Raw genomic sequence first — 22,466 nt, 5'->3', positions numbered from 1 at the left:
AATTTTGCAAAGTCCATCCTGAAAAGAGTTTGCAGCCACATATTATTATCCTTACAAATCTCTGAGTCCAGGAACCCCAAGTATGGAGCCACTGAGTTAAAGGGTCACCTCTCACAGGGATGTTTCTTTTTTTTAATTTATTTATTTAATTTATTTATTTTTGGATGCGTTGGGTCTTTGTTGCTGTATGCAGACTTTCTCTAGTTGTGACGAGCAGGGGCTACTCTTCGTTGCAGTGCGGGGGCTTCTCATTGCGGTGGCTTCTCTTGTTGCAGAGCACAGGCTCTAGGGCTCACGAGCTTCAGTAGTCGTGCCACACGGGCTCAGTAGTTGTGGCTCACGGACTCTAGAGCTCAGGCTCAGTAGTTGTGGTGCACAGGCTTAGTTGCTCTGCGGCATGTGGGATCTTCCTGAACCAGGGCTCGAACCCATGTCCCCTGCATTGGCAGGCGGATTCTTAACCACTGTGCCACCAGGAAAGCCCCAGGGATGTTTCTCATGGAGCACATCATTTTCTAAACTATCAGGTCATTTCTTTTTAACTGTTGTAGATGATATTTCAAATAAATATTATTTTGTATCTTTCTGTTCTGCCTGAATGTTACCATGGGAAAAAAAATCTCAGGAAAAGGTTACTACTCAGGATGTATAGGCAACTTTATTACTCAAGACTTATTGAAAAATTCCAGGCATATGTTAGTTTACAGATGTTATTAAAAAGTTATTTACTGAAGATGCACTTGTAATTGTCATCCCTCTTTCTTTCCCTCCCTCCTCTCTCTCTCTCCTTCCTTTCTCTCCTCCTTCCTTCTTTTCTTCCTCCCTTTCTCTCTCTTTCTTTCCTTCTTTCCATTCAAGATTTGAGTTCCTAAAATATAATGAATAAATAATAAGCGCATTAATTCAGAAATGAATAGAATGCAACTCTTACAGAGCTTATCGGGATAGAAGGGAATAGGATTTGCCAGAAGCAAATAGATCCCATTTCCAACAAGGCTCATAAATTTATTGGTTTCTATAGGATATTCACTTATCATTTTGTTACTAAATCTCCATTGAATTTTTAGAGAATAATTTTGGCACTTTGCTTTTCTTACTGTAGGTAAATTAATCTGATAAACTATAGCATAAACTATTGTGCCCGCTCTCTCTTTTTTCCCCTGCTTCAATCATTTTTCTGTACCCAGCGATTTCTATGGAAGAAGGTAAGAAATAGTATTTGTGGGGGAAAAAAACTCATCTCCAAAGCCTCCTAGAAATTTCCTATAGTTTTCTTAATTCACTTCAATTTCAATTCAGCTATTTATTAAGCTCTTCCTGTGTGCCTCATAGTGTGCTAATCACTAATACCCTAATTTATAAAAAGATATCAGTCAAAAGAACACACACTGTGTAATTGTTCTTAACACTGAGAGGAATAAAAGAAGAGAACCAACATTTACACGCAGCCCCAGAATCTAACACAGCACATGGTAAGAATTCAATGAAAGTTGTGAAACTGATCCTCTGTTTTGTTTCAACTGCTTTGTATACAATGTCTAAAAATAACCCTGTAATGGAATTGTTATTGTTCCCATTGTATGGATGAAAAGATCGATAAGGTAAGAACATTGTCAGAAGTTGCAAACAGCAGTGGTCTGGATTAAAGCTGCTCTCTGTCTGAAGGGCACTACATCAGGGGCAAATGGGGCCTCCAGTTATTACCTCTCCCCTTCTCCGTGCTCAGACACCAAGATGACTCATTATGATGCCAAACACACACACACAAGCAAGAAAGCAAGAGGCTGTCTACTTGTGGAGAGGGGAAAAGAAGAGAGAAGAGCAGTCCCCTTTGCCACCATCCACATTTCATCCCTGAAGGATGAGGGAGGAACATGGACAGGCCCTTGGGTCCCTGTGGTCTTGCTGGGTGACAAGCCCACTGTCTGTCAGCTCAGGCTGCCATAGCAAGATCACACAGACTGGGTGACTTTAACCACAGACATTTATTTCTCACAGTTCTGGGGACTCTAAGTCCAAGATCAATGTTCTGACAGGGTTGGTTTCTGAGGAGACTTTTCTTCCTGGCTCGCAGATGGCTGCCTTCTCTCTGTGTGCTCACATGGCCTTCCCTCCGTGAATGCGGGGTGGGAGAAGTGTGTGGGGAGAGAGGGAGAAGAGAGAGAAAGAGAGAGAGATAGAGATTAGTGTGGTTTCTTTTCCTCTTCTTATAAGGCCACCAGTCCTTTTGGATTAGGGCCCCAACTTTATGACCTCATTTAATCTTAATTATCTCCTTAAAGACCCCGTCTCCAAATACAGTCATCTGGGGGCTAGGATTTCAACATATGTATGCATTTGTGGAGGATACAAATCAGTCCATAACACTCACCCTAGCCCATAGTGTGGAATTGTTCATTTTTTATAAAAGATTTATTTATTTTAGGCTGCGTTGGGTCTTAGTTGTGGCGCGTGGGATCTTTGTTGAAGCATGCGGGATCTTTCGCTGCAGCGTGCGGAATTCTCTCTAGCTATGGCGCGCGGGCTCCAGAGCACGTGGGCTCTGTAGTTTGCGACACATGGGTTCTCTAGTTGAGTTGCCCAAACTCAGTAGATGTGGCATGCAGGCTTTGTTGCCCCGCAGCATGTGGGATCTTAGGTCCCCCACCAAGGATTGAACCCGCATCCCCTGCATTGTAAGGCAGATTCTTTACCACTGGACCACCGGGGAAGTCCCTGGAATTGTTAATTTTGAGAGCGCAAAATCCGTGGCTCTTTTAGACCCCAGAGTTACATATTAGAAAAACCGGGACTACGTGTGCTGTTATTAGAGAGTCTCTCCTGGCCTCTGTAAAACAGGAATGACAATTCTAGTTTTTGTTTGCCTTTAAATCAAAACCCTCTAGTTATGTGCTAGGAACTAATGAATTCACCGTTATAAATTACTCATCTGGAAAATAATCTCTAAATGAATATAAGGAATTGAACGACAGTGTTAAAAATCTCAGCTATGTTACTTGTTCATCTGTGCTCCCATCTCTATAAAACAGTATTATTTCATAAAATTGTTCATATTGCATATTTTACTTAAAAACAATCAATGATATGATCTTTAAGGAAGTGATGATAAATTTATTGTATTACTTTATAATATTATAGCTTATTATACAAACTATAATTTGCACTTTTACAACATATAAGACATTTATTAAAATAGCATTTATTGATCACCTGGGAATTGTGGGTATTGTGCTAGGCTCAAGATATACAGTGCCGAAAGAAAAAAAAAATTTTTAAAGAATGTATGTGCAAATCAACTATTCTGATATTAAAAGGGAAATTCAGTTTAATAGATAATTAGTCATGTGCCTACTATGTGGAAGACACTAAGCTCTATAAAATACGTAAAAATTAGTTAAGATGATTTCCACTTTTCAAGGAGCTGTCTAGGAGGGCTAACAAGGCAAACACCCAAATGATTATATTACGAGGCAGAGTAGATGTGCAATAGCAGAGAATTCAAGGTAGTAGGAAGAAAATGCTGTGCAGTTCATGGCAAGGATATTCATTTTGATCAGTGTTGAGATGGACCTTGAAGTATTACAGGCTAAGGGAACAGCCTAAGCAAAGGCACAGAGGAAGAATCAATGGAGTCTGCTCTAACAGGAGTGTAAGATACAAGAAAGAGACAGCAGTTTTCAAAGCTGGGTTTGGGTCACACTGTAAAGAGCTTTGAGTATTAGGATGAACAGTTTTAAAAGTTATATTCTTTTATTCTCATACATACATCCCAGCTAAAGATAAAAATAATTAACATTATTGAGCACTTACCATGTGCCTGAGCTTTTCCTGCATTATCTCAATCCTATCCTATGTGGTAGGTATTATTACTACCCCCATTTATAGACAGAAGATGAGGCTTAGAGGTAAACTAATTTGTCCAGTATTCAAAAGCCTGTGCTTTTAGAATTTTAACCATTCGATGTCCTGTGGCCTCCCATAACCTACATTTTCATTTAGTACAGTAGAGCCCTTTGTATCTCTCCGAGTGAGCGATAGTTGTAAGAATAACATGATTATAGGGTGGTCTGAGTTTCATTGCCATAAGCCTATACATAGGGAATTTCATTTGTGATACTAACATTTTAACTTCAAGTTTTCCCTTTCTATGCTCTTTTATAGACGATGACATGAAGATTGACGAGAAATGTGTGGAAGCAGGTAGCATTTCCTCTTGATACATTTACCACCAGGAGAAATATGAAGCAGCTCAGCTATAGATTTCCTGAAGCAGTCAGTCAAAGGGGCCACAGGCCTATTTTCTGGAAGAAATGTGTAAAATAAATCCCCCACCGCAGCCTTTTTCTGTGGTTCTGACACATGGAGGGGAAGCACAGCTGCAGGAATGTCTCCATGCTTCAGACCAACCTTTTAGAAAGTGTTCTAGAAAGCAGTATTCTGGAAATGATCACAGGAACACACAGTAACACTCAGGTGTTACATTGTGAAATACTATAAAATATTGAGATATCAGATTTTTATTTTTAAATTTTTATTTATTTTATTATTATTATTATTTTGCGGTACGCGGGCCTCTCACTGCTGTGGCCTCTCCCGTTGCGGAGCACAGGCTCCGGACGCGCAGGCTCAGCGGTCATTGCGGAGCACAGGCTCCGGACGCGCAGGCTCAGCGGTCATGGCTCACGGACCCGGCCGCTCCGCGTCATGTGGGATCCTCCCGGATCGGGGCACGAACCCGTGTCCCCTGCATTGACAGGTGGACTCTCAACCACTGCGCCACCAGGGAAGCCCCTACTTATTTATTTTTAAAACATCTTTATTGGAGTATAATTGCTTTACAATGATGTGCTAGTTTCTGCTGTATAACAAAGTGAATCGTCTATACGTACACATACATCCCCATATCTCCTCCCTCTTGCGTCTCCCTCCCACCCTCCCTATGAGATACCAGATTTTTAAAAAGCAAAATATCTATTTTGTTATTGTTTGATACCATTTTCTGGTAGATTCTAGTATAGATCAATAGTCATGTGTTCCAAATTTCTGAGAAATACTTCACATTTCTGTTCTTAGATTTTTTTTTGGAAATTGGGAGAAGATTTTTCAAATTTAGTGGCAGAACTAAGGTTGGTTCAAGAATCACTAGGATTTTGTTGGAAGACTAGTTAAAGAGTCCTTAGTCTGATAGGTGACTTTGTCTTGGCTTTATGGGTTAATCTAGTTTTTAGACATTAAATAATGATATGAAATGTTTAAATACTGGGTATTTCAAAGATTTACATGTATTTCCCAGAACAACTACAGAATAACGCTGACATTATATTTATTTCACCAAGTACACATCCTGGGTTTTTTGTTTTTAACTTGCAGTACTATTCATTTCCCTTCTGTAATTTTAATTAAAATTTTTTATTAGGTAACACATTCACATATTTAAAATTCAAAAACTACAAAAGTATATTCAGCAAAATTCCCTCTCTTCCTGTTCCCCTACTCAGTTTTCTTTCTTGAGGAAGTAAATGCTCTCAGTTTCTTGGGCAACCCTCCAGACATATTCTGTGCAACGATGTATATTTTTTTCTCCTCTCCCACACCCTCATTCTCACTTCTTTTTAAAACACAAGTGCATGTACTCTTTGATGGTATGCTATATACACTGTTCCGTTCCTGGCTTTTTTACTTAATAATACACATCCTGGAGATGATTCCATCGTAGTACATAAAGAGCCTCCTCATATATTTTAAACGGTTTATTGGTTAAATAAGTTATTGTGCATTTATATAATCACTTATTGGTAGACATTTGAATTATGTCCAATCTTTTCTATTATAAACAATGCTAAATATATCGTTTCACAAATGTGTGTATACCTTAGATGCAGCATTGCCTGATGTAAGGATGTGTGTGTTGGTAACATTGCTATATATTTCTAATTGCTCTCCATATAAATTCTAGTTTTTTTATGCTTAATGTCTCTCTAAAACACTAACGAGAATCGTTTTAACTGATGAGGGCCTTGGTTTATCTCAGGTATTTCTCAGTCACCTAAACAACCCTAACCCAACCAGGCCATTCATATGCTCCTTCTTCTAGCCACACTCCCCTTGCTTATGGACCCCCCAAAGCTTCAAGCAAACCTCTAGCAGCAAAGCTGTATAGAATCCAACCATCTATTGGTGTTTACCGTGACATTCCACCTTTTCCTTCCCTCTGAGCTTCTTTTTAATTTAATTTTATTTATTCTTTTCTATTTTATGATTTTATTTATTTATTTTAAGCTCCTGCTGTACCCCTTCTTGTCATCACAGCCCCACTGCTTATACATACTCATTTAAGGCTTTATATGCCACAGACACACCACTGAGTTGGCCTTGATTTAGGAAAAACATTTTAAAAGTGGTGTGTGTGCAGAATCGTAGGGTCAGGGAATTAGACTGTTGAACTATAGACTCAGTATGGATAGTAATGTAACTATACTTTTGGTTTTTTGCCTCCGTGGAAAACCATAGATGAAGAAACATTTGAATCTGGTAAATAAAACATGAATATTTTATACTGATTTTTAAATGTATATTCCAAATGTTGGTATAACTTAAACACTTTTAATGACACAATAATTGCTTAAAGACATCAACAGTATAGTCATGAGATATTGTAAACTTCACCATACGCAGTGCTTCTCATTAGGGACATTTTGGAACCCTATGGGGGCATTTTTGGGTTGTCACGTTGATTGGGGACACTACTGGCCTTTAGCTGGTGCGAGTCAGGGATGCTAGATGACCTGCTGTGTGTGAGACCATCCTGCATGATGTCCTGAATGTCCTGCTAGACAAAACTCATTAGGAATCTGAGTAAGTAGTTCTTTAGTACACAACAGTGATGTAAGTTTTCACAAGATGTAACATGAAAAGCTCATTGGTTTAGAAGACAGTCATTATGGAGAGAGACATTTAAATAGAATAAAGACATTGCCTTGAAATTACTGAATAATTTATTCCACACATTCTAATCCATACTGATATTAAATCAACTGGAAAGTGAGGTATCTATACCAAACCAATTATTTTCTTTTTCTTTAATATGTTATTGCCATTATTGATGACACATGGTATAATCAAGTGTCTGTTCCTCAACGTAATGTTGACGTTATTAGTAACAAAGTAAGTCCCACGGAGTATTTTGAAAAACTGGCAGCCTTTTGGAGCATGTTAACATTACTAACTTGCTTCCAAGTGTATGATGTTTCCTCATTTTCTCCATTTCATCAGTGCTTTGGCATATTACACCTACCTCAGTTAAGGCAATTTCCCTCTTTCCCATATATACCAATAAATCTGGTCTGTTATCAGAACACTCTTTGTTCTAGTCTCCACTCGTTACTTTGCTCTTCTATTTTTCTATACTTCATATAAGGACTATTTTCTGATCTTCTCACTTCCTTTAAATCCATGCTTCTTCAGTATAAGTAGGTATAAGCATCTAATAGTTTATGTCTTCTAGAGAAGCCATGCCCAAAGATTTATATTTTGAAATATATACTTTTTGAAACACGTCCTTTTAAAACATAAATTACTTCCTTTTAATTTTCCTTTACATTACAGTTAGAGCATTACGTTGCTGTTTTAAAATGATGTGTTAGAATATATCTATGAATTTCATTTTTTAAGCTTAGAGAGATTGTTATAAATATTAATTATAATGGAAGATAGCATTGGGACATCCCTAGCAGTCCAGTGGTTAAGACTTCGCCTTCCAGTGCAGGGGGTGTGGGTTCAATTTCTGGTCGGGGAGCTAAGATCCCACATGCCTCACGGCCAAAAAATCAAAAACATGAAACAGAAGCAATATTGTAACAAATTCAATAAAGAGTTTAACAATGGTCCACATAAAAAAAATCTTTAAAAAAATGTATTGAGACACATGGAGTTGGGAACTACTCACCTAAATTATTTATGTACCATTTATGTTGCTTCTAAATTTCCTATTTTCAATTAGATAGTTGGCTTGTTAGGAGTAACCTTCCCCCCGCCCCCCCCCACTGCTGCCCAGCTTGTGGGATCTAAGTTTCTTAGTCCCCGGACCAGGGACTGAACCAGAGCCACGGCAGTGAAAGCGTCAGGTCCTAACCACTGGACTGCCAAGAAATTTCCTGTTAGGGGTAATTTAATGATCTACACTTGGTTCAGTGTTTGGGATTGGTTTAATTTTTAATTCCTCTGGACTATAGTCATCCTTCTTTGCTCTGTTCAACGCATCATTTTGTTGGGAGGCACTCTACCTGCCAAAGTTGTGGTTGAGGCTTAGAGGTATTGTGATGTCTGTGAAAGGAGAGACAATGTTGCAGTGGTCAATGCCATGGACTGGAGCTGGATTCTCCAAGCATGAATCCTGGTCCAACTAGCCAGGGGTCATCTGTCACGTAACCTCTCTGCCCTTCAGGTGCCCACGTCTAAAGTGGGAAAAATAATTTATATAAGTAAAGTGCTTAGAATGTAAGTGCATGAGTGTTAGCCAGCATTTTAATGAAGAAGTAATAGGGGCAATCAGCAGCTAGTTCTCTAATAACAGCACTGCAGAGGAAAGTGTGCAGCTGCCCTTAGTTACTGCAAAGTACTCCTTCTGGACTCCTCTTTGTTGAAAGAGTGAGAACTCTCAAGTACATTATTCTGAAACCAGCTCACTTGGGAGCTCAGTTAAGGAACAACTGGCACCCAGCTGGCATTTTTTCTAAATAAATAACGACAGTCATTCATGATGCTTAATTCTGTTACTTAGAGCATTTAATGGGCAGTTAAGTTTCTTCAGTTTTGGTTCCAACTCTTCTCTGAATGATGTATCATGTGACCTTTTTGGATCTTTCTGGATGGTACAGTCTAATTAGGAATGCCACTTTAAAAAACAGATAAAAACATACACCCCCCCCAACAAAAACCAAACAAAAACAGGGGTGATGGATGTTTCGAGATATCTAGAAAACAAAGAAAACAGTACACTCTGTGTTCAGTTGCACCTGTCTTCAAGGGACCAGCTGGAGATGGAAATGTGTGACTGGACCCGGACAGGTAAGGAATGAGGACACTCGTTGCAGAGCTTCCCCAGTGGCCCTTCCACCACTTCCTTGCCTTCACAGGGTTGCAGCTAGATGGCCTCTGGGAGAGAAGGGAAGAAGAGGCTCAAATCGGTTGCCTTGAAAATTTCTCTTTCAAGCCCCGTTCTTTGCCAGCCAAGTAGAGAGGAGTCTGCATGGATAGAAAGCCTTCAAGGAGAGTCTAGATAAGCAACTTGCAGGAAAAGTTACTGTCTGCTGGGCAGCAGAGGCAGGTCCAACGAGTTTCTGAGTTTCCAGTTGTGTGTTGTTCATTTGCCTTGGCAGGTCTTGCCCAGGTTACAACTTTTTCTAAGGGTGACATGAATGCCTCACTTGTGTCATTTGTCTTCATTGTTATTTGTCTTTATTTTGCCAACTTGATCTTCTCAAAGGCTTAACTTTTTCATGTCTGTTTCTTCACTTATCCAAATCTCCAGAGGAACTTTCAGAAGGTGACTACTCATTTTTATGTCCTTGATAAGCCAAATAGAGCTCCGTTTGAGATCTTTCAGTGCCTCAACATGAATACTTGACTGGATATATTTTAAGATAAGATATGATATTTTAAGGGTGAAATCAGTGATGAGATATACAATGTCATAGAGAATATTTTTAAATGAACAATGAAAGTAATTAAACTTTATCACTGTATCCCTAAGTAAACATTTCCTTTTAAACTTATTTCCAATTTTCAGTTAGAAAAATATGCTTACTTACCAGAAGATGGAATTGATATTGGTGTGTTTTCTTTATATTTTAAAATGGGTGTTTAAACACAAAGCTTAAGGAAGAAAGGTATATGTCCGTTCATTCTATGAACAAATGCTCTTTCTATATTATTTCGATGATCAGAACAGAGTTGTGTAAGTGAAAAAGAATACATGTTAGTAAAAAGTAATTTGAAAATGATATTTTTATAATATTTTTTCCCAGAGTTTTGGACAATTTTTCTGAGACCCCAGTGGAAGCAGAGACAGAAGTTTAAACAAGCTCTAGATGTTACTGCTGGGCACAGTTTTCCTAACTCTTGTCTCTCAGAGTCCTGGACAGTCAGAAACAATTTGCAGCCATAAAGCAAATACTAATTTCATACAGAATGAACCACCTCATAAGGGAAAAGAATAAAAACCCATTTCTAACAAAGAGATTAATTATAGGACCTACAGAACACCATATCTATGAGTAAAAGCCAAGACCAGTTTATATGTTTCCTTTTTTGAAAATCTGTTTTCTTTGGGTACATTTAAAAATGCATACCCAAATTTATGTTTTTACTATGACTCAATATCTTTCTTATAACTTTAAAGAAGACTATGATAGTTTTTTGTTCCAACCATACTAGACAGAATACATTCAGTGTATTGCTAAATTTCTGGATAGTGTCTCTATATAGTTTGGTGCCTGTGATAGGATGGAAAGTGCTTAGGACATTTTTTAATAAGGCACTCAAGGATAAAGTCAGCTGTGCTGCCATCTACTGAAATAGTGTCTCTTGAAGATTTGAAGATAATTTCATGCATCCATTCTAAGTAACGTTCTCGTTCTCCTCTGCCATATTCTGTTCCTGCCATTTGCTGTGTTACAGACAAGGAGGAATTCGTTGGCTATGGCCAGAAGTTCTATATTGGTAGGTAATGATTAATAAAAGGTGGGTCTTTGTCACTTGCTAAGTTATATTCATATGAATATAACTTATTATATGAATTATGAATGAGCCCGACTCTTCTGAAAGCTTCTTTTGCTGACGGATGTTCCCAAACTTGTTCCTTGTTCTGGTTTCTCTCTATCCCTATTTAAAAAAATAATCAGTATTCTGATGTGTTGATCATTTATTGTAATTCATCTGGTTTATACTGGATATCTCCTAATTATTCATCAAACACAAGTCTTTTGTTTTCTTCCAGTCTGTTCCATAATGTATTCACCTTACTCTAAAGAGACCAATTCTCTGACCACTACACTTATTTTTTATGTTCATGTTTCCATGAGCTGAGCAGAGCTTTCTGAAAGACCAGGCACCTTCACCATTCATTTAAAACCATGCTGGGCTTCCTCCTTATGTGAGACAGTGGGAAAACAGCAGGGCTGCAGGGTCTGTAAAGCAGAATGTTGGTCCCCAGGTCTGGATGCACATTGGAATCACTGGGGAGCTTTAAAAAAAATGGGGCCATTTTTCTGCATCCCTTCCAGAATAATTCAGCCCAAAAGCCATTAGGCAGGTTGAGTAGGGTAGGCATCTACACAATGTGGAGAAGAAGCAGTCTAGAGTGGGGCATCAGAGCTTGAGCAGCGTGGGGAAGGCATCACTGCAGGGGTGATGGCAGCCTGGAGCAGGTCGTTGGAGCCAAAGTGAGTGGGGCAGCTGCCACCACTTAGGTCCTGACACCTCACAGCCTCTATCACTATGGCCCCCTTACCTAGTTTGGGCTTGGCACTTCCTGCCAGGCTGCTGGATACTATGCGTCCCCCATCCTGCCCAGGTGCTGTTAATTGATACAATAAGTAAATGTATTGAGGCGAATAAGAGCTAGATTTCCCACTCTTAGAGAAAGGAGTTACCCATACGGAATGGAGGAAGGCTAGAATGAAAACTGTAGTGTCGAATTGGCATTGTAGGCATTGGTGTGAACTCATGGTGTTCAACACATATAGATACAAGTAATGTAAATGTGTGCGTATTTATATATTCACATATAGTCCCTAGCTCCATCTTCTGACACGACCTGGGAATGGCTCTGAAATACCAGAAAGCCCTGTGATTCAGTAGGCAGATTATGTGGGATTCTAGGAGTTTGGAAATCACCACTAAGATGTCCAACTCTGCCACTGAGCACACAGTGGTGGGCAACCACCTAACCTGCCTGTGTCTAAGTGTGTCCACCTGAAACATAAATCAAATCATAGCACACCCAACCCTCCACCGTCCAGCGACTTCCCATCCCACTTTGACCACAGTCCAACACTTGACCAAGTCTCTGTGTGGCCTCCTGGCTTCCTTTCCAACCCCATTTCCTACCACTCTCCCTACTGCTCACTGCCCCTCAGTACACAGGCCTCCTTATCTTCCTCAAGCACTCCAAGCAAGATCCTTTCTCTGCACCTTTGCAACGCTGTTTCCTCAGCCTGGACTGCTCTTCCCCACAGACGCCTCCTCACCTGGCTCCGTTACATCATTCAGAGCCCTGCTCAATGTTGACTTTTCAGAGACGCTTAAATGAACCTCCAACCTGAAAAAGCATCCCGGTCACTATCCACTTACCCTTCTTCTAAGCACTTATTTTTGTTGCAGTTTATTTTTCTCTCTCCTCCTGCATAAAATGTAAATTCCATGAGGAAATGGGCTTGGTTTAGTTGACCACTGTATCCCCAATACCCGGCACACAGCAGGCGCTGGACGCAACTTAGAGGTCACGTGGGGGTATTTTGCTGTTTTCCTTTGTATTGCTTCCTATCTTCTACCTTCAGACAGATGTGTGTTAATTAACTCTTCCGGATCACAATCACCGCATGCTCCTTCCGGTGTGAGACAGGAAGCGACCTCTCCTGCCCTGGGTCTCACGTCCTGTGCGTTTCTTCCCTCGCAGCCGGTTTCCGTCGCAGCATGCGTCTCTGCCGCCGCTGGTCCCACCTCAGCCAGCTGCGAGCCAAGGTATGCGGCCCCGGCACGTGCTCCGGCGCAGCGGGCGCCCCGTACGAGGAGGTGGTGCGGTACCAGCGACGCCCTGCAGACAAGCACCGCCTCATCGTGCTTGTGGGTATGTCCCCGAAGGCAATGTCTCCTCATCCATGGCGAGGCTCTCCTGGATTCAGTAGTCTTGCATTGGGAGTAGTGGTAAAAGTAAGAGTCTTTATGGACCTGCATATGAACACCTTAAAAAAAAATAAAGCCTGGGCTTCCCTGGTGGCGCAGTGGTTGAGAGTCCTCCTGCCGATGCGGGGGACGGGGCTTCATGCCCCGGTCCGGGAGGATCCCGCATGCCGCGGAGCGGCTGGGCCCGTGAGCCATGGCCGCTGAGCCTGCGCGTGTGGAACCTGTGCTCCGCAACGGGAGAGGCCACAACAGTGAGAGGCCCGCGTACTGCAAAAAAATTAAATAAATAAATAAATAAAGCTTGTTTTTTATGTGTGTTTATAAATAAAACGTTATGGATCATGCTTTAATTGTCTACAATTGAATGCAGTATGCCATGGTGTATATGAACCTGTGTAATAAGAAGATGTAGTATGATTAGGTTATAAGCGAGATTTTTTTTTAGTATCTGGTTTAGAGTTTGTTCTATAAGCATAGATGAATGTTTACCCCCAGACTGGATCATTAGTCTATATTAGAAATAAAAATGCTTAAGATTCATTCCCTTAAGAAATTTGTAACCATCTCCTTTAGAAGTGCCTAAAAGTCTTCTGGACTGTATCTTTGGTGCTGAAGAACAGGGCAAATAGTGCTGGGATGATCTACTTTTTCAAAAAATTTACTTTATGTATTTTTGGCTGTGTTGGGTCTTCGCTGCTGCACTCTTTCTCTAGTTGTAGCGAGCTGGAGCTACGCTTCCCTACGGTGCACGGGCTTCTCATTGCAGTGGCTTCTCTTGTTGCGGAGCATGGGTTCTAGGTGCGTGGGCTTCAGTAGCTGTGGCACGTGGGCTCAGTAGTTGTGGCTTCCGGGCTCTAGAGCAGAGGCTCAGTAGTTGTGACGCACGGGCTTAGTTGCTCTACAGCATGTGGGAGCTCCCTGGACCAAGGCTTGAACCTGTGTCCCCTGCATTGGCAGGCGGATTCTTAACCACTGCGCCACCAGGGAAGCCCTGAGATGATCTACTTTGTGACCAAGATCTCTGCAAAGCTGGTTACTGCAGCAGTAGGAACTTACCTCTTACTGCCATCTTCTCTGTGTATTCCAGTTGTGATCAAGGCAGGCCCCTTTGGAGCAGAACAACATACCTTACAGCCAGGACCAGCTACAGAATTTTTAGGATGCTGGGCAAAATAAAAATGCAAAAGCCCCTTATTAAAAAATGATTAAGAATTTCAGTGTGGGAGCAGAAGAGCATTAAGCCAAGCGCAGTAGCCTAAGCATGGGCTTGTGGACCACACAGTTCTCTGCTCATGAAGCCAGCCCTTTCTCCAGTTGCACATGGGGGTGCTGACTCCACCATCTGTCAGGAGATGTGTCCCTGAATTCTGTAATTGTGGAAGCTGGTTATGATGTGATAGGAACTTCATGGGAAGAGAAAAGGCAGCTTGTCTCAGATGATTTGACTCGAGGCCAGAGAATTCTGAATATCCAACATTAGACGAAGTTTGCTGGGGTGACAGGTTTCTGCAATTCCCTACCTCATTTCTGAATGTTGGAGAAGTGTGGGTTACTCCATGGGTCACCAAGAAAATTCCCAAGAGTTTTCTGGGAAGAGTTTATGTCAATTCATGAGAATGGAAACTATGTTATTTCCCCAATACCATGTGCTCTCAAGTGTCTTCAACAGGAAGACTGAAGTGATGATTTCATCATGTAACTCTACTTATCCACCTCTAATAATTTCCATATATGGTGTTTTGTGTTTAGGACCTTCTGGTGTTGGAGTAAATGAACTGAGGAGACAACTCATTGAACTTGATCCGAACCGTTTTCAAAGTGCTGTGCCACGTACGTTTACTTTTTCTTTCATAGGGGTTCATGTTTTGGTAGAACTTTCTTTGCCTCTGCAGATGTACTCATCTCACTTAACTATGTTATACCATCTTTGTTGTAAGAATATAAGACACAAGAGATAGTCCTCAATATTTCTAACTATATTTATTTTAATAGAGGAAATTGATTTACTAGCGTGTAGCCTAGGTAGGCTTTTAAAAGGTGACTCTTCTTTTCATTTTTTAGCAATCATATAGATAACCTTTCAGGAAAACTAAATATTTAGCAGTAATGGATAACATTCATTCAGTACTTACTATCTTTCTGGCGGTATGCTTGGCTTTTTAAATGCTTTATCATATTTTAAATTTTAATACATGCACATATAATTTTATATAAACTATAAGTATTATACCATCCAAGCTGGAGGAGCGTGTGGGTGTGGGTGCTTCCCCTTCACCTCAAGGCAAGAGAGAAGAAGTTAGGAAAACCACTTAAAGAGCTTAATATGTGTTCCCTGCTGTTTGGGAGACACAGAAGACTGGTGTCAGAATTATATCTGAAAAATCTAAAGGATGAGAGCTTAGAGGAAGTGGCCAAAGGCTATATTTTGGGAGGTAGCTGCCCTTTTAGAGTCTGTCACAGCAGAAGAGTTGTGATTTTTCCCAAGGACCAGATCTGGGTGGATGACGTGGAAGAAAGTCAGCCTGGGGTTGTCTTGGTTCTTGCCCAAGAGGAAGCCTCTGTAAAAGGAGGCCAAAACTGAACCCCCAGATACCCGAGGGTGTGGAAGAAATCACAGATGGCTAGGTGGAATAGAGATGGATTTGGGATATGCAGCAGCGCTGGTGGTGGTGGTAGCCTCTGCAAAATAAGCCACTACATCCTCTAGGAGATAAAGAGCCAGATTTATACATCTGCCAGGTCTAAAAGGAGCCAAGAGCAACCAGCATCTGCATCAATTAAAGTAAGAATTTTCCTGTGCTGCTCGCCTCTCCTCTCTCTCTCTGCCCTCTAGCCTTGCAGAGTTATAAAATTGGGGGAGGAGAAGTAGAAATGCAATGAAAGGGAAGAGAAGAACTGAATCAAACTCACTTTCCTGACTTCTGACTTCTCTGATGGCAGGCTTCCCTGGGTGAGGCCAGTCTGAGCCCGTTGTGGGGAGAAGAAGCCTAAAATATAAATGAAGTTCATAATTTCGATTATTACATGGGAACGGAATTTTAATTATTAAATTGAGGCTGAGTTTTTGGCATGAATGGTAATGAACTTTTTTTTAAAACCAAAGAGCCATCAGGAGAGTCAGGGGAGTTTCAACCAGGGCCAGGGAAAACAAAGTTGTTTTATGATCACATTCCATTGGTTGTGCCTTCCAAGTGCAGTTTACATATGTAAGAATGGACACTAACCTCAAAAACAAAAACTAATAAAGAAATCACCATTTTCAATAATCTGGATAAAAATAAAATGCCCACAGAACACAGAAGAATTGTTAGTTGTCTGGATAACCATCATTCAAAGTGGGAATATGTCGTCCATATTTTGCTTTTTAAATTTAGTGAACAGTTTTAAGCTTAAAATGAATGCCTTAAAATGAATTATGCACCAATTCACAGACTTTAACCTACCATATAAAATACAGTCCAACAGAAGCCAAGGAGAAAGGGTCATCTTAGGCTTATATTAACATAATTTACTATCACCTGAGAACTAGAAGTTTTTTCAGTACAAAGCTTTAGAAGAGGGACTTCCCTGGCAGTCCAGTGGTTAAGACTCCACGCTTCCACTTCAGGGGGCACAGGTCCGATCCCTCGTTGGGGCACTAAGATGCCGCATGCTGTGCAGCATGGCCAAAAGACAAAAACAAAAATGCTATAGGAGAAGTGGCATAACTGTAGGAACTATAAGGATATAAAGAGAGGCTTGAAGAAAGAAAAAACAAAAATGATCCCCAGATGACCTTTGCTTTCTGAGCTTCTTGAAATGTCTGGAACTCCTTTTATCATTTAGGGCCTGTTTCAGATTGCTACTTGGTTGTTTCCATGTGTTGATATCATCAGATGTTGATCTGTTTCATCCTTAAACTTTATCAAATACAAATACACATTGTTTTATGAATAAGGAGAATTTTTGTAATACAGGTTAAGGGACTAGCAACTTTGCAGTAGATACAGGTCACAGAGTTGGAACCGTCTCTTATTCATCTTTGTGTTCTAAGAACCTAACATGATAGCGGGAACACAGGCACTCAGTATATGTTAGTTGACTAAATGGATGAGCAGACAATGAATCACTTTTAGGTACTAAATGAACTCCTATGTTCTACACCAGGTACTATTTAGGCTGAAGAATCTATAATCAAAGTGGTGATATCAAAGAATCAGACTGAATCCAGACTCCACCAATCTTTCCTTTCTGGAGATCACTAAAACTAATCACCATCTCACTTGGATATTAATGTATCTGGGCAAAACTGCAGACTGTCATGAGCTTTCTCCATTTCAAATCTGAGACAATCTGGCATAATAGGAGACATTAGTCTGGGAGGAGTCAGGACACCTAGGTGCTTGTTTTCAACTTTGTTTTTCATTTGTTTTATTCCTGTGAGCAAGTTAGTTACTCTCTAAAATCTTCAGTTACTTACCAGTAAACTACGGATAATAACCTTTTACCTAGCTACGAATGTGAAGGATGAAATGAGATCTTGGGAAATGTATTAACTAAACATAAGATATTGCTGGTTTTGCTACCCGGGGGCCTTAGCCACCTTAGGGCTCAGATATACTTCACTACTTCCTGTTCTGAAGTAACAGCAAGAGTTCCCTTAGGGCCTTCTTATCTTGGCTTAATCCATAATGCACTCTGGTCTAGTTTATACCACGAACACTTAACAAAGGCTTATGATTAGCTGATTTTGATATGAGAACTTCTACTTTCTTATCACCAGTCTGGCTCCCTTTTTTGGTTCTAGCATTAAATTTATCTATCCATTAATGTATTAATTTATTTATTTTGATCAGACATCTTTATCCAAATGCATATGGGTAGTAAAACATTTTGAAGATTCTAAAATCTTTTTTAAAATTCCCTTTTTTTGTCAGATACTACTCGTTCCAAAAAGAGTTATGAAATGGATGGCCGTGAGTATCACTATGTGTCAAAGGAAACATTTGAAAGCCTCATGTATAGTCACAGGTAAGCTAGACGTCCAGAATCTGATTCTCCCCTCTGGTTGTTTAACATTCAAAATAGAACCCCTATTTTTATGCATTGTCCAAAACTCCTGGGGTAATTTTTTTTTGCTTCTGGAAAACTAAGTAAGGAAATGTATATTGATTTACTAGTACACCAAATCATTGAGTTTGGAGAGGGAGCAGAACTGAGCTGCAGATTTTAGAGAATTTGAAGTAGTTAAGTCCTAGATCTCCTAACATATTTGTTTTCTCCTGTCAAACATCCACTAATTCATTTTGTGCCATCAGGGTCCACATATTTTATTCTATTCTGTTGGAGTTTATCTTTATGTTATTACTAATAATATTTTACCTGTAGAAACAGTTCTTTTCTTTATCCCACCCTTGCAGGATGCTCGAGTATGGTGAGTACAAAGGCCACCTGTATGGCACTAGTGTGGATGCTGTTCAAGCAGTCCTTGATGAAGGAAAGATTTGTGTCATGGACTTAGAGCCTCAGGTGGGTCTGTGGTGGTGTATTTCCCATCTCCCCAAAGTAATGAATGCATGTCATCCATTTTATGCACATGCTTTAGGTTGTAGTTGAGACACTTTATTCTGTTAGGATAAGACCACTTCCCATATCTAAGGACCAGGATCTTACTTGAAGGATCAATTGCCATTATCTTGTCTTAGCTGAGGAAAAAAATCTAGTTTCTCAGACAAAAAAAAAAACAAAACAGAACTGAGCAGGTAGCCATAAAGAAAACTAAGAATCTTCCTTTGACCTTGATCACAAAGGCATCAAGGTAACTTCCTGTGGAGGGAATAACATGTTGCTTTACACAAGGAGGTGAGGTTCCTATGTTTTCATATCGATAGCTGTCTCCCTGAGACCATATGTGGAATAGAGCAGAAATAAGCGAGTTAAGGTAAGATAAAAAACATACAACATGTAGTCCAAATTTTTATAATCCTGTATTTTCTTTGTATTTTCTGTAGTCACGTAAAAATATATCTTGTGTGCTAAAGAAAATCAGGGGACATGAGATTTGTTCTCACTTGGTGGTCAAACTGGTGGTCAGTGTGAAGATGTCAGTTTTATCTGGTTTGAGACAATGGCAAGAAGAAAGGGAAGTGAGGGTGAAACAGAGCTGATTGGCCTTGGGAGTCTGTCCTTGTCTTTTCCCCATGAGATCATGTATAGAATCCTATTCTCAGATTTCAATAAGGATGTCATAGCTAGCAAGAGGAAGAACCAGTATTTGATCTTAATTTTGATTCCAGAACTCCATCTCTTAATTATTAAAATGTTTTTTAGAGTTGAGGACTTGGGAGCACATGAGAATATACTCTGGTTAAAAATAACTGCTAATTTCTGTTCTTAGAAATTTTGAGAACATTCATGTTGATTCTAGGAAATTAGAACTTCTGTTTTTAGATCTTCAATCTCATGCTCTGCCAACTGAGATATTTTGGTTGCTAGGACTTCTGTTCTTAAATGTGCATTTAATTTTTCTGTGTAGGGTATTCAAGTGGCTCGAACCCATGAACTGAAGCCCTATGTCATATTTATAAAGCCATCTAGCATGAGTTGTATGAAGCAATCTCGGAAAAATGCCAAGATCATTACAAACTACTTTGTGGACATGAAGTTCAAGGTAAGATACAGAGGAAATAGATGAGTGTATTGTGGGGTTTTTTTCCTAGTCAAAAAATTACTGTATTGTTTCCAGAGCGTCCCTATGTTAAGGAATGTAATTTTTGTTTCTAATGAAACAAAAATTTATGATTTTTGTTTCATTTATCCTTTTTACTGGACATCATTTATAGATATTAAAATAAAATTTAATAATACTATAAGGCTACTCATTTTTTTTCTCCTGTTTTGGGGTTTAGCTTTTAAAAAAAAGGCCCTCAAGCCACAATTTGCAGTCACACAGAAATTGGGTGTGTGTATTTTAAATAGATTACTTATTTTACAAAAGCATTTGAATTTACTTTAAAATGCTCTAGTTAATTATCTCAACTGTAATATGAGATACCTTTATAAATATATATTAAAACACAAAGGATGTTTATTAATGATTATAGCAATAATAGAGGGGCAAAGCCAGGTGGGATTAATCAGTGATTCTTTTTCCCAGATATACATATATATTTTTTTCGTTAAATACACTTTAAATATTTTAAATCATAACATACATTCAGCAAGGTGTATACATCTTAAGTGTACAGCTCAATGACTTTTTACATGTGTATGCACCCAGGTAACCATCACCTAGATCAAGATATTACATCCACTTGTTTGTGTGTGCATGTAAGTGTGTGTGGTAAAAAACATATAACATAAAACACAAAACTTGGGCTTCCCTGGTGGCGCAGTGGTTGAGAGTCCGCCTGCCGATGCAGGGGATACGGGTTCGTGCCCCGGTCCGGGAAGATCCCACATGCCGCGGAGCAGCTGGGCCTGCGCGTCCGGAGCCTGTGCTCCGCAACGGGAGAGGCCACAACAGTGAGAGGCCCGCATAGTGGGAAAAAAAAAAAAAAACCACAAAACTTACCATCTTAACCATTATAAGTGCACAGTTAAGTAGTGTTAAGTCTATTTATATTGTGAAGCAGATCTCCAGAACTTTTTCATCTTGCAAAGCTCAAATTAAACATATGGACTGCTCCACGAATTTGCATGTCATCCTTGAATAGGGGCCGTGCTAATCTCTACATCATTCCAATTTTAGTATATGTGTTACTGATGGGAGCATGAGGTATCATTGTATTATCCTTTATCTCTCTATTTTTACCTTCATTATTTTGTCAATGGCTACCGTATGAAAGTTTGATTCTCCAGTTTGCATTTCAAACAGTGGAGTCTGTGGATATATTCTCTGAGTCTTATGGGCATTTCAAATTCTGTTCTCATTTTTATGGCAATCTAAAAAATTAACAAAATTGCTTCTGGTCATCTTATAAAGGAGTACTGCCACAAGATCTCAGTGCCTGTATTTATGTTTGTGTTTATGATTGCATTAGCAATAAGTTGTACTATTTTAATTATTGTGGACAAATAAGAAAATAGTAGCAATGGATTTAATGCATTAGTGCCAAGTGAAGGCCAAATGACCTTGACTAAACAAACATTTCACAATAGTAGAAATAGACAATATTATAGGTGAATTCAGTCATCATGAAGCAAAGAGTAATAAAGGTATGCCTCATTTCGAAGAACCAGTTCATACCATCCTCATGTGCAAAGTGGCCATTTTGTATCTGCAAAATAATGTCATTCTTATCAGATTAATGTTCATTTGAAATTTATGTTTTAAGTTTTATTTATATTTAACTGGTAAAATTTCTTTGGTTTTATGTTGTATATGGTTTGAGAGCTTCAAGTGTTTAGATAATAGAGTAAGATAATTTAAGCCCAAATAGGAAGTTGAGAGGATTGGTCTGTCTACAAACTGTTACTCAATTTTGTGAAAACCTGACCTGGGAGACATTAAGCAAGACTAAAGATAGAAACATAAGTTTTGTGGTTTAGAATGGAGGACATTTATATGACATAATGGTGTTTATAAACAGCTACACAACTGAATGTAACAGCAATTACAAACTGCATATTATTTCTATTTGTCTCATTAAGTTTGCTATGCATATTTTTCGATTTCTCCTAAAGGATGAAGATCTACAAGAGATGGAGGATTTAGCCCAAAAAATGGAGACTCAGTTTGGCCAGTTTTTGGATCACGTGATTGTGAATGACAGCTTGCAAGATGCATGTGCCCAGTTGTTGTCTGCAGTTCAGAAGGCTCAGGAGGAGCCTCAGTGGGTACCAGCAACATGGGTTTCCTCTGATACTGAATCTTAAGGAGGCCTTCTGCTTAATACTGGAGTTGTAACAATGTTCACCTATTACAGAGAGCTGGAAAAACAGCTGCAATCTAAAACAGCACTATTGCATTTGCCCTATTATAATGTGTGCAACTTTAAAAGTACTGCAGTTCATTAATTAATCTTATTTGAAAAAACAACCTGTATCGTATGGTTATGTAGAGTTATCTATTTGGCTTTCAGGGAAAAATGTGTTCCTTTACCTCATATGCAGCAATTGGTAGGAATAAAACAATGTTAAGTCACTGAGTAAAAGAACCTTTCACAGATTTCACATGGCTTTTGTATGATTCAGACAAAAAGAGCTTTCGTAAATAAAATACGTCATATTTAATTTCAGAAACTGTATTTTACCTTATGAAACTTCTGTTGTATAAACATGGATTTGACAAAAAGTACCTAGTTGACTAACTGCAAGAAAGAAGGGTTAATATACACATTTCACATCTAACATCAAAACTTACGGAAACAGCACTGCTCTCATTTTACACATTAGGCTGCAAGGAAAAAGTATTCTTTTGATCAGGGCTGCAACAATCATTAATTTTCCCAAAAGCCAGTATCTACATTTATGCCTAAATTAGGAAAAAGCAATGGATTTTAGTGCTAGAGACCAACATCTGAGAAAACCACGGGATGAGGATGTTATTCCACGAAGTCTTGTTTTTCTTACTTCCTAGAGTC

General features: G+C 39.4%; 1 protein-coding gene across 1 annotated transcript in view; it reads left to right on the top strand.

Annotated features, from left to right (window-relative positions):
* The window catches only part of MPP4 (MAGUK p55 scaffold protein 4), a gene marked incomplete at its 5' end in the record, with an annotated part of 38,758 nt that extends 16,658 nt beyond the window's left edge, over positions 1–22,100 (top strand). Inside the window, 11 exons of the mRNA XM_079924203.1 lie at positions 1,188–1,205; positions 4,162–4,200; positions 6,511–6,531; positions 9,530–9,544; positions 10,678–10,719; positions 12,677–12,847; positions 14,653–14,733; positions 17,820–17,913; positions 18,303–18,411; positions 19,418–19,552; positions 21,568–22,100. Of these exons, the coding sequence (XP_079780329.1) occupies positions 1,188–1,205; positions 4,162–4,200; positions 6,511–6,531; positions 9,530–9,544; positions 10,678–10,719; positions 12,677–12,847; positions 14,653–14,733; positions 17,820–17,913; positions 18,303–18,411; positions 19,418–19,552; positions 21,568–21,759 (917 nt within the window). The 3' untranslated portion in view covers positions 21,760–22,100. The remainder of the gene's footprint in view (positions 1–1,187; positions 1,206–4,161; positions 4,201–6,510; positions 6,532–9,529; positions 9,545–10,677; positions 10,720–12,676; positions 12,848–14,652; positions 14,734–17,819; positions 17,914–18,302; positions 18,412–19,417; positions 19,553–21,567) is intronic.
* Positions 22,101–22,466: the final 366 nt, after the last annotated feature.

This window comes from Stenella coeruleoalba (assembly GCF_951394435.1).
Source record: "Stenella coeruleoalba genome assembly, chromosome: 6".
Taxonomy (NCBI): Eukaryota; Metazoa; Chordata; class Mammalia; order Artiodactyla; family Delphinidae; genus Stenella; species Stenella coeruleoalba.
The sequence above is the reverse complement of the archived record's forward strand: the minus strand, read 5'-3'. Positions and strand labels throughout refer to the sequence as shown.